Raw genomic sequence first — 13,885 nt, 5'->3', positions numbered from 1 at the left:
ATGTGGTAACGGCATAAAATCCCAATTAATTAATACTACTAGCACAATCCTAAAATTCCTAAAATGTGGTGACTGCATAATCCTAAAATTCCAATTACCCAATATAAAAATCCTAAAATTCTTAAAATGTGATCACCGCATAAATTCCCAATTAATTAATACTACTAGCATAATCCTAAAATTCCTAAAATATGGTAAATGTATGCATTTACTTGTTAACCAAATAAACTCTATATATATTATTCATATTTGCATGCAAATTTCTTCATCATCCAATACCACATTATCAATTCATCGCTCCACTTGAGTTTGGCTGTTTTTACGTACTCATTTTGCAACTCAAGCTTAGTTATAAGCGGATCAGATACATAAAATTAAACAATGGCCCTTAATCTCAAATATGATATACCCATTTCTATTCTAGTGATCAACTTATCAGTAATTTTTATGCAGATTTCCCTGAGCTTTGGACAGGGTTTTGCACCTGGTTTGGCTACATGGTATGGACCTGCTAATGGCCCTGGAAGTGGTAATAAACTGAATTTTAATAATTTCGTAATAACACTATGTTTCTAAACATCGACATATTTGTGTGAAACCCTTTGTTTTTTTATTAATTATGATATGAATATAGGAGGAGCTTGCGGATTTGACACCGATGTCGGACAACCTCCATACTCAGGCATGATATCTGCCGGAAATGCCAAGATCTTCCTCAAAGGACATGGCTGTGGTCAGTGTTTTCAGGTAAACTAACATCGATTTCTTCTTCTTATATCGAATGCAGCATTATTATTAATTATTTATATTGACATGGACAAATTAATTATATATGCAGATGCAATGCTCAGCTGACCTATGCTCGGGCAAACCAATAACTGTAACCATCACAGATGAATGTCCTGGACATTGTGACGATGTACCATTTCATTTCGACTTGAGTGGACATGCTTTCGGGGCAATGGCTAAACCTGGACAAGAAAATAATCTCCGCCAACGAGGACGAGTCGATATCCAATTCAGAAGGTATCGAAAACCACAGTATCTTTTAGGCTTAATCACCTTTTAGCTCTCGAAATATGGGTGAAAGTTCCGATGCGGCCTCGAAGTTTAAAAACGTACCTTTCGACCCTCAAAGTATCTTTGTTGTACATTTTTAAAAATACCGGTATAAATCGAGGGACAAATTTGACAATTCATATTCGGGGCAAAGTTTGGGCGTACCTTTTAACCCTTAAAGTATACATCTCGTTACTTTTAACCCCTAAAGAATACATTAAAATACATTAGATGTTCCTTTTAACCCTTAATGTTTAATGCCCCTTTTAACCCTCACGTGTGAAATGTCAACTTTGTCCACCCCGTTATATACCTGTATACGCCATACGGGCTAAAAGGTACGACAAAGATACTTTGAGAGTCGAAAGTTACATTTTTAAACTTCGAGGCCGAATCGGAACTTCCACCCAAACTTCAAGAGCTAAAAGGTCATTAAGCCTATCTTTTAATTTGTAATTATTTTTTCAGTTTTGTCTAATCTTTTTAATGTTTTTACAGGGTGCCTTGTAATTATCAGGGTGCAAAAATCGCGTTCAAAATCGACAAAGGTATCAATCCCAACTATTTTGCGTGCGCAGTTGAAAGCATCAATGGAGACGGTGACATTGGCTCTATGCAGCTCAAACCCGCAAATTCTGGCTGGATTCCAATGAAACAATCCTGGGGTGCAACATGGAGTGCTAACATTAACCGTGCAACTCAAGGACCACTCTCCTTCAGAATTACTACCTCGTCCGGGAAATCTATTGAAGTTGATAACGCAGTTCCAGCGAAATGGGTTAAGGGGGCAAGATATATTTCAAATGCCAATTTTTGAGTTTCTGATTAGCTTATGATCCCCTAATGCCCAGTTAGGAATAGGATCCCATATTTATGGCACGATTAAAACATTGTTACGACATTATTAAATTCAGTAAAAAAAAGATGAAGCTGATTGATCTTTCTTTTAAGTTTTAAGTCCGATGAATTTACTTTTCTCTGTGTTTTTGCGATTTTCCTAAGGTGCACAAAATTATGTACAGAGAAAATTTGTACATAATGAATTGATGTGGTGAGTTTTAATTGGAGTTGTTGGTGTAAATAAGGGGACCATTCCAATATTTAAAACCCACCACATGTGTACAAAATTTTGTACACATTTATGTGCACCAAGCATTTTTCCAATCACAATAATTAATTTATGACACATGGAACTTCTAAATACATGAAGTTAGTTATTCATGCATCAAGGAAATATTCCAACAATTGAATAAATTTTAAATCATACCAATTTCATTAAATTTTCTTATATATGTGTGTATGTAATGTAAAGGATTATATAAATTTTATTAAGCAAATAATTGGTTGCGCGACACATGCACAAACAAACACACACACACACATATATTCATAATTTATATCTTTTGCATTAGCACAACATGTATATTACAAAATATTATTTTGTCTAATATATATTCTCTTAAATTGATATTATGTGCTCAGCTGAAATTAATAATTAATATCATTCTTGTTAAATGTATATCAATAAGATTTTTAATATAATCATGAAGATATTTAATATAATCTATGGATAATGCATATTATAGTTATTAAACTCCTCAAGGAATAATGGATTTTGAATAGTATAGTTTTATTCAGCTCCTGAGATATAGGAATTAATCTGAATAGTCTAGTTATTAAATTTGTGAGATAGTAATAGCTAAATTTATAACAGATTATTGTTATAATTCTAGTTAAGTGGTAGGTTTTTCAAAATCTAACAAGTTGGTTGATGAAAAAAAATTTATTTTCTTTTATTAACTATAACAATAGTGTACGTAATCCATTTGCAGGACCGTATATCTTACAGCTGTAATGATATACACTAACTATCGTGTAATTCTCTCTAATAAATCTTTGTTGGAAACTGAACATATATTATACACTTACAAGTGTGAATAATATTTAGAATAAAAAGGATGAAGATATTTTCGGAGTTCTGGAAAGATATTGGACAAGCAGCCATTTATCTTACCTAGTGCTCCTTTCTTATGGAGATTATCTCCACCCCAAAATATAACTGCCCAAAATAATTCTGCTTAAATGAAAATCAATGTTATTAACTGATTTGATATGTAACTCACAAGATAAATAAATATATAATTAATATAACTATTTGTAACTTATAAATACATTAGTATTTGATTCTAATATTATATTTTATAGAAATAAGTCAAATACAACATCTCCCATTTGACTTTTTTTTATTATCAAATATCTATTTTACAACTCCCACCTTTCACATGGTCTATTTAATTTCTCCAATTTAAATCTACTACTTGTTACCCGAGTAGTGTTCGAATTTTCATCACTTGATATTTTAAGTCACAGTAATTAGTTGTACGAATCTATCTTTCGTCAAAAACATTTAAGCATAACACTAGTGAAAAATCATTTTTCACATTTTCCTCTTACTTTCAATTTCAACAAAATTAAACTGATTTCTCGAAATTAAATTATTAGTATCATCTTTGATACCTAAACCATTTTAATCAATAAATTATGGCATGTTGCCTACTAACTAATTTATATAATGTACTCTTCAAGCTCATCATAATAATTTTTACCTTATCTCGCTGGTCTTACAATTTTACTTACAAGCCTCACTAAATATGTTAAGTCACGTCAATCAATTACACACAAAAATTATCGAAATTTCGACCACTTGCACATATAATATGTCAAAAAATTTCTATTCATAATTTCTTTACAAAATTTACTAGCAACGACTTTTGAATTTTCTATCTTTAAGAAAAACATATTGCTCCCACATTTCATATATTCAATTTTACTTTCCAGATTCTTTGAATCAGATTCTCACAAACTTATCAATAAAAATTCTTACAATTTCATCACAAAGACACTTCAATAGTCGTGTCTAAATATGTAAAAATATCTTCAAACATAATACCCTTCCATTTCACTTTGATAAAATTCTCAATCTCTTAATTATTTCTATCCACATACAGTGGTACATTCTCAATATTCAGATATGATTCATTATTTTGATCAGATTCAATCAAATACATAACTCAAATAATCATCCATATCTCAAACAATAATTCATTTCTAGGCATTACTTACATTTCAATTTATCCACTCTATTTTGATCGTGTCACAAAATTTCTGATATACAATTGTCTTTTCAACAAATTTTCGACAATAATTTTATAGTATCGTGAAATAATTAATTTTTCGACTCCATATAAAAATGGACCAACTCAATTTCGTAACATCAATATAATCACCATTTTAAATCTATCAACAATATTTAAAATTAAAATCAAAATACGCAAATAGTTTCCGAATTGTTTTGATACAATTCATTTCACTTTCCAATATGTAGGATAACACCCGAGTCAAACCACCATCCATCTATATCATTGATTAAAATATCAATATTGCATTCAACCACACAAATAAATTGACCTTTCACTTGCTCTCTATACTGAGCATTACTAGAGAACAACATCGTCTTTTTCAGCGATAAATTTTGATTCACGCACATAAATAAATTATTTCAATTGCCCTCATTTTCAAGATTAAATTTCTAGTACACAGTAATCTCTTACGATGATTATTTAACAGATAATCAACTTCAACTAAAATATTTAAGATTCCGAAGTGATTCATCACATGCCCTCTATTCCGAGCGTAATTAAAAATTTTCTTTTTTATAATACCATACTTTTTAACGGTAGTATCCAACTTTATCAAATCCATTTTACGTAATGACAATTTCTTAGATTATTTTAAAATAACCTATACTCTCTTTTTAGACTCCCACATACCATTTATTATTTGAATTTTTTCAATTCATACACAAACAACTCATCCTCTACTATAATAGCATTAATTTCAGCGATGATTCTAGGATTGTAGCACCAACAATCTCTACATTCCAATTTTAACAAAATCAAGTTTCACAAATGGACAAACAAAAATTAAGTCGAGAGCATAATGAACATATAAAAAGAGGCTATATTTCAAGAGTAACTTTAATATCCGATTGACCAAGAAGCTTTCAATGAACACAAATATCAACCACCAACCAAAACTTTTGAAATGTTATGCAAGTGATCACAACGTAGGCAAAAATTACAAAGCCAAATTCAATTCAAACACGCAGCTTCACTGAAGATGAGGAGGAACAAGAAACAACCTAACTCTTGATACCAATGTTAGAAACTGAAAATATATTATATACTTACAAGTGTGAATAATATTTAGAATAAAAAGGATGGAGATATTTTCGGGGTTGGGCAAAGATATTGAACAAGCAACCATTTCTCTTATTTCTCGCGCTCCTTTCTTATGAAACATAATTGCCCAAAATAATTCTGCTTAAATGACAATCAATGCTATTAACTCATTTAATATGTAATTCACAAAATGAATAAATATATAATTAATATAACCATTTGTAACTTATAAATAATTATAATTTATATAATTTAAATATTATATTTGATAAAAATAAGTCAAATACAACAATCTTCAACTGTAATAGATTTTTTCGTCACCTAACTTATTGTGTTTTTGGAAACCTATCACTTAACTATAATTATAACAATAATCTCTTATAAATTTAGCTATTACTCTCTCACAAATTTAATAACTACACTATCGAGATTCATTCCTATATCTCAAGACTTGAATAAAACCATACTATCATAGTTTCAAAAAAACCATACTATCCAAAATCCATTATTTCTTGAGGAGTTTAATAACTATAATATGCATAATCGATATAGATTATAGTTCTTCATGATTATATTAAAAATCTTATAGATATACATTTAAAAAAAATTATATTAATTATTAATTTCAGTTGAGCACATAATATAAATTTAAGAGAATATATATTAGACAAAATAATATTTTTGTAATATACATGTTGTGCTAATGCAAATGTTATAAATTATGAAAATATAATAACTTAAATTTTCTTTTATATATATATATATATATATATATATATATATATTGAGAGAGAGAGTACTATTCCAATTAATACAAACCCTCTTATTCTAAAAACTGAAAACCCAGTTACAATATCACTAAATTCTAAACACAATATCACTAAATCTTTTAACAACACCTCCACCTCCATCTTCTCCGGCGACGCCTCCACTCCCGGCAACTCCATGTCCGTCGCTCCCTCCAGATTTGTCGCTTCCCACCGCTCCGTTCATGTCCACCATCCTTCTCTTCCTCTTCCACCGTCTCTACCACCAACGTCCACCACACCTCCACCTCTTCCACCACCGTCATCTCGACCTTTGCCATCATCACCTCCACCTCGACACTATTACCCCCACCACCTTCATCCGCGCGCTATCACAGCCCCTACCTCCGCCATAACTCCACCACGACCTCCACCTCTACCATCTCAACCCTCACCCCCCACATCCTCCATGCCCCTACCCCCTTCATGTCCACCACCTCCATCTCCATCACCACCAACATCACCAGAATCAACAAATAAAAATAGATCTGGAAGTTTGCATTAAGTTCTAGAGATTTTTACGAATATCACTAATTTCTACAGCGAATATCACTAAAATGTATAGCGAATATCACTAAATAGTATATCAGAATATTAACGGATTTTGTAAACAAATCTGCAGCAGGTGGTGATGATGATGGTGAAATCGGAATCAATGACATGTGTGGCAGTGTTGGTAAAAGTGTGTGGGCAGAGATGTGGTAATAGAGATGGAAGGAGAGGAGAGAGATGGTGAAACGAATTTGTTTTCAGTTTTTATTTTAAGGGTGGTTTCTATTTGAGCATGAGCCTATATATATATATATATATATATATATATATATATATATATATATATATATATATATATATATATATATATATATAGAGAGAGAGAGAGAGAGAGAGAGAGAGATAGTTGAGTTCCATGGAGAACAAAATAAATTGGAGTACTGGAGTACACCCTTAGAGCTGTCCAATGGGAAAAGATGTGTGGTCATTACTTATTACACGGGACTTTTTTTTTTCCTTTTCATTTTAAAAATTAGAATACACACGTGGGTGACATAAGGCGTATACAGTATCAATATCGTATATCTTTGAAGATGGATAAACAATATCCCGCACTCAACTACCCCGAGAAACCGGCGTTACCAAAATAGTGCAAGATATTCGTCATTATCTTCTTTAAAATTTCATTGACTAGAAATTGAGGAAATCGCGAGGAACAAAATGGCGATTCAATTGAAGATGAGTCCGGATTTGTAATTGAAAATTTTGACTAATTATCTCCCTTTTTTGATTTGCATATCCTCTTATAGCTCTCATCTGGGGATATTAATTGGAGTTTTGTCTTTCTTTTAGGATTGTTTTCAATCTAAATCGGTCTAAGTAGGCTAGAATGTACATGTTCTTAATTGGGGTGAAAGGAGTTGCATGATTGTTGTGCCGCTTATTCCCTAAATTATTTCTATGCTTGTAATGATAACTTAGTAAAAACGAATCTACTAATTATTTGTTGAACAGATTGGTTCTTCATTTATATGTCATTAACATAGAGCGTTACCCGACTGTTTTGACATTTTTTTTAACTATATAGCGATAATCATTCTGCAGTTTATGTGTTGCCAATTAAGGGAATATATTATGATCTGGGAAATTTTTTATCAATGTTTGCTAGACGCAAAACATTTTAACACCACCGTGTGATTGTCCAACTAGTTCCCTACTATTCCCAAATATTTATATTTGTTGTGTTTTTTAGTGTGGAAAAGAATTGTTACGGGAACAATGTTGTGTTAAAATCATTTGTCTTGACGAGCTTACGAAGCATATATTATATCTCATAAAAGTTAGTTGATGTGTTTATGTTCTGCATTCAAAAATGGTTATTGTTTTTTGTGCTTAAATAAAAATGTTATTGATTTCTGAAAATAATTTAACAATTCTGTTAAAGTAAATTGAGTTAGAAGATAACCAGTGTTGGGTCTGATATGAACTTTTTATGTTTTTAAGTGCTATTAGTGTGGAATAAATTGTGTAGTTTGTTATTAGTCTGAAATGTTGTACATTACTGTAAGTGTTTTGTTAAAAAGAATAAAGTATGTATCTGGTGTTCTGCGTTGTAAGTGTTAAAATTATAAGCTTTGTTTTTGTTGTAATGCACGCTTATAATGCAGAACATATTGCCTATAAGGCCTGAAAGGATGGAAGCTGACAGGATGAGGAAATTAGATACAAGTGAGGAAGATGATGAATTATTCACTCCTCGCGGGAAATTTCAAAGTTGTGGGAAGAAAAAGCCTGCACAATTTACGAACACGTGAGGATTGTCCTCTATTGGTACTACACGTGAGGGAGTAAGGGCAAAGCTGAACATTAGCGATTGACAATCAAGATGGAGGTAAAGTTGGTTAATATGGTCATAGTCATTTGTGTACTGCTATTATATGTTAATTTGTTTTGTTTTTTGATTCATGAAACTCCAGAAGACTAATAGCCAGGGGATAACAAAGTTGATCCCAATGTAGACAGGACTGGGAAGGTTGTTTTTAAAAATAATATGTCAAAGGTAACGACTTTAAGCATTTTTGGAATATCTTTTATCCCGTGTTCAACAATTATAGAATTTGACGTGGTCTAATTATGAACTACAGGCAACAGCGGCTTCTATAGGTAAACTAAGAGTTCGATCAGCAAACACCAAGCAGAACAAAATTAGAAAGATCAGGACGTACGATGGATATATTCAAAAGAAGTTCTCTCCATCAATTATGATAATGCAGAACATTGAGAATTAAAAGCATTTATAATGTAGAATATTGAGAATGCAGAACTTTTTTTTTGTTTTACTGTTGGAAGCCTTATAGTATATATAATGCATAACATTGAGAATTAAAACGCCCACTCTCCTTACCCTTGGCTCATACTGCTGCTCCAACTCTTGAAACTCTTGTTACACTGAAGAATGAATGATCCTACTAACTTGAATACAGATCTTTGCATCTTACATGCAACATGTCCACCCACAATTTTAGACAAGATAATATTACTGGCAGACATGAGAAGTTACTGAGTATAAAGTACTTCTGATTGAGCTAAAAACTAAGCACGTATAAAGTACTTCTGATTGAGCTAAAAACTAAGCACCCTTTTCATTTTAGACAAACTAGTATGACAAGTCATCGTAACACAAACAATGACAAGAGAAAAAACAATACAACAAACAAAATGCCTGTTATTTGTTTTCGATCAGTAGATTACAAGTAAATTGATATCATATATATGTGAATCCCTTAGTCACACTAAATCGAAAATTGTTCCACTGAGCAGGTATCGCATTCTTGACTATCCAAGGGTGTTCCATAATTTCCTGAAGAGATAGCCTTTTTGAAGAGTCCCTCACTACAAGCTGCAGAACATTTTAAGTAGTATAATTTGCAAGGGAACGATAACCTCTGACACAAAAAATTTCAACAAAAGAACATAAGCAACTTAAATCAAATTGACCACACTAAGAGTATTCAGCCACACATTCATTCAAGTGCTTAGCATGCACTTTAAAAAATTATGCAGAATATGAAAAAAATTTAACGTGTTATCATACTCAAGCAAAAAACTTAATAAATCGTGCAATAAATAACATATGCTTTCAGTGTCTATATAATATACACAAATCACCGGTACTTGTACGATCATCGGTAATGCTCATACGCATTGGTCAAGGAATAAAAAGATAAAAAGAAGAAAAGATTTCTGAACATGAGTTCTGTTTATTCTCCGGTGATAAATTAAAGGACACGATAAACTCATGGATAAACATGGGAAGATACTCAATAAAAAATTTAGTAACCGCAATGCTAAAATCTTGCATAGTGTATAACTGTTAATAAATGATGATTTTAAACGTATAAACAACTGCAACATATACGGTCTCTGATACGTGAGTTTAGTTAAATAAAAAAAATTAGAAACTAACAAAACATTACTGGTCATCGGATGAAAACTGAATGCTACAAACTACTAAATACAAACATAAATGCGAACCAATGGTTTTAAGAGTACGAGAAGGTTTTGAGCCCCGAGAATAGACACCCAGGTGAGCCTTGGCAAGCCCTAGGTGGGGCCTAGTGGATGGGTGGGCCCTGGTGTGACGGGGTTGGGTAAAGTAGGGGCTCTTGCTTGTCTAGAGTCCTCTAGGTCATGTGCGGAGCCTTAGTGAGGTTTTAGTGAGTCCAAGGTGGATTGAGTGGGGTCGGGAGTGGGCCCGGATGGGTGATAACTTTTAAAAGATGAGTAATGACATCTAAGGGTGGGTCATGTCATATAGCCTGGTATCTCTTAGTTCGTATTTAAGATTCGCATTTAGTGAATTGTATTTGAACATTAGCTCATATATAAATATATATATATATATATATATATATATATATATATATATATATATATATATATATATATATATATATATATATATATATATATATATATATATAATATCATCGGTTATATATTGACAATTATATATAATAATATTATCTTTTTATATGTATGTCGCATGTGTATTTTTAGAAAATTGGTTTTTCAGTTAGCTTTTTAATTAAAAAGGGTAGCTGTTATTTCTCATTAGTAATTCGAAGTTTAATAAACTTCACTTCGTTAATAATTCTTAGTTCCAGTAATTCAATTCTATTAGTTAAGCTAGATAACAACCATCAATTTGATACTTGCCTTAGCAGTGAATAATAATCATATATTGTTGCATAAGTGCATATTCTGAATACACCAGTCTATGTGGGAACGAACTTAATTAAATTCTATATTATGACCACGTAAGCTTGCGTAATTTTGTGCGAACAAATCCACATAAAATAATAGTTTGATACAATTTATTAAAATTCTTAAATAATATATAATCTAATAAAATTCGAGTTCAATACACATGAAAAATTCTGGTGTTTAGATAAGTTCAATACACATGGTTGGAGATGAACCTTTATAACTTTTGATTAATAATTTTGCATCATTTTTAAATTAAAAATTTCAATTATAATACGTGATGCACTCATCATTGAAATGTAATTACCGTTCATACTATTCTATCCGTGGTAGGTCCGTAAACGGATCGGAATTGGATCGGATCTAGTTAAATCCATATCTTTATCCATTTAATTTAATTGGATTTGATTGGGGATCATCAATCGGATATATTTTACAAGTCAATCCATATCCGGTCCACTTGGATCGCGGATAATCGGATCCGATCTACTAAATTTTATGAAATATATTTTTGCACCGTGAACAATGTATTAACCTTCCATAAAGAAACAAAGTGATATTTTCAAACTATATTAATTCATAAATTTTAACTTAACAAGTATAAAAAGGAACTAATAAACCATTAAAATAAAGTTTACAGTTTCTTGTTATTAACCAAAATGCAACTGAAAAACTTTGTTCGATGTTCCCATAAAACCTTCCACATCGTATGTGTCAAGTAAATAGAAAAATAATAAATAAATTGTTTAACATCATACGTAGGGTTTTGTCTTGTATTTTTAGAAAAAAAAAATTTTATGTGATATATTAATATAATATAATATAAAACAATACAATATAAAATATATATTATAGCTAAGCGATCGGACCGAATCGTTAACAGATCGGAATTGATCATATCAATATCTATCCTTATCGAACCGGATTATTATCGGATCAGATTTTTTTAATAAATGTCATATTCATTTATTAACTACGGATCGGATTGGATTAGATCGGATATCCCATCCGGGCCTAATCCAAGGTACATATCTAAACAAAAAATCCCTTCATTAATTACGGTAAATCTCTCCTATACCGCATTCATTGTAACCACTTATCCGCTACCAAATCCAGATCCATAGCAAACCACTTCTAATTAATACAACTAGCATGGTCCTAAAAAGTGGTAACTGTATGCATTTACTTTTTAACGAAATAACCTCTATATATACCATTCATATTTGCATGCAAAGTTCATCATCCAATATCACATAATCAATTCATCGCTCCACTTGAGTTTAGCTGTTCTTACTCATTTTGCAACTCAAGCGTAGTTATTAATTAAGTGGATACATAAAACAATGGCTCTTAATCTTAAAAATGATATACCTATTTCCATTCTAGTGATCAATTTATCAGTAATTTTTATGCAGATTTCCCTGAGTTTTGGACAGGGTTTTGCACCTGCTTTGGCTACATGGTATGGACCCCCTGATGGTCCTGGAAGTGGTAATTAATAAACTCAATTTCAATAATTTTGTAATATAACTAAATATTTAAACATCAACATATTTGTGAGGCCCCTTGATTATTTATTAATTATGATATGAATATAGGAGGAGCCTGCGGATTTGACACAGATGTCGCACAACCTCCATTCTCAAGCATGATATCTGCTGGAAATGCCAAGATCTTCCTCAAAGGACATGGCTGTGGTCAGTGTTTTCAGGTGCAATGTTCAGCTGAACAATGCTCAGGCCAGCCAATCACCGTGACCATCACAGATGAATGTCCTGGAGCCTGTAACAACGTACCATTCCATTTCGACTTGAGTGGCCATGCTTTCGGGGCAATGGCTAAACCCGGACAAGAAAATAATCTCCGCCAACTAGGACAAGTTGATATCCAATTCAGAAGGTACTGAAAACCACAATATCTTTTAATTTGTAATTTTTTTTTCAGTTTTGTCTAATCTTTTTAATGTTTTTCCAGGGTGCCATGCAATTATCAGGGTGCAAAAATTGCGTTCAAAATCGACCCATATATCAATCCAAACTACTTTGCATGTGCAGTTGAAAGCATCAATGGAGATGGAGATATTGGAGCCATGCAGCTCAAACCCTCAAACTCTGACTGGATTCCAATGCAACAAAGCTGGGGGGCGACATGGTATGCTAACATCAGTGATTCAGCTCAGGGCCCACTTTCCTTCAGAATTACTACCTCATCTGGAAAGTCTATTGAAGCTGATAACGCGGTTCCACCGAACTGGGCTGCTAGGGCTAGATATGTTTCAAATGTCAATTTTTGAGTTTCTGATTAGCCTATGATCCCTTAATGTTTTTATTGGATGATTAAAACATTGTTACAACATTATTAAAATGCAGAAAATTTAAAGAAGCTGATGGATCTTTGTTTTAAGTCCCAATCATAGTAATTAATTTATGACAACTAATGGAACTTGTAAACACGTGAAGTCAGCAATTCATGCATGAAGACAATTATAAATTTTAAACAAATAAATTTCAATCACGCCAATTTCATTAATTTTTATTAATAAAAAAAATTCAAATATAAAATAATAAATAGTTAATATGACATAATTATTTTAGTCTAAAAAAGTTAAAATACAATCAAATTTGGTAGAAAGAAATTATTTCTTGATTATCATATATTGGAAAAGACTTTGCTTGGCTAAGCTTGAAAAATATAGAAGGATAAAGGCGGAATTTCGGCTTAACGTAGCACCGTTTAATCCAAAATAAAAATCTGCCTTCTGCTTGCTTATTTATGATTTATTTTCTTAATGCAAAACAAATTATGATTACCAATTTTAATTTTAAAACCATATATTTTTTAAAAAAAATAAATTACATTAGATATCATTAATCTAATATAAAATACATTCGTAAATATAGATTTTATAACCTTATCGTACAAAATTGCGAACTTGTTTAGTAAATATATACAGATTTTATAAATATTTTTATGCGGTTTTATTAATTTAAAAACTAAAAGAAAAATGATTATAATTTGACT

At 31.6% G+C, this 13,885-nt stretch overlaps 2 protein-coding genes across 2 annotated transcripts; both read left to right on the top strand.

Moving 5' to 3' along the window:
* The first annotated feature begins 381 nt into the window (after positions 1-381).
* LOC108194408 (expansin-B18-like) lies at positions 382-1,876 on the top strand. The gene is made up of 4 exons (XM_017361355.2): positions 382-529; positions 635-747; positions 839-1,026; positions 1,558-1,876. The coding sequence occupies exons 1-4, from the start codon at positions 382-384 to the stop codon at positions 1,874-1,876; spliced, it is 768 nt and encodes a 255-aa protein (XP_017216844.1).
* Positions 1,877-12,207: 10,331 nt separating this feature from the next.
* Positions 12,208-13,157, top strand: LOC108194407 (expansin-B18-like). The gene is made up of 3 exons (XM_017361354.1): positions 12,208-12,355; positions 12,463-12,763; positions 12,839-13,157. Exons 1-3 carry the CDS (start codon positions 12,208-12,210, stop codon positions 13,155-13,157), a joined length of 768 nt encoding a protein of 255 aa, XP_017216843.1.
* The last annotated feature ends 728 nt before the right edge of the window (positions 13,158-13,885 follow it).

The sequence above is a fragment of the Daucus carota genome, chromosome 7, assembly GCF_001625215.2.
Source record: "Daucus carota subsp. sativus chromosome 7, DH1 v3.0, whole genome shotgun sequence".
Lineage (NCBI taxonomy): Eukaryota > Viridiplantae > Streptophyta > Magnoliopsida > Apiales > Apiaceae > Daucus > Daucus carota.
This window is presented reverse-complemented; position numbering and strand designations above follow the sequence as displayed.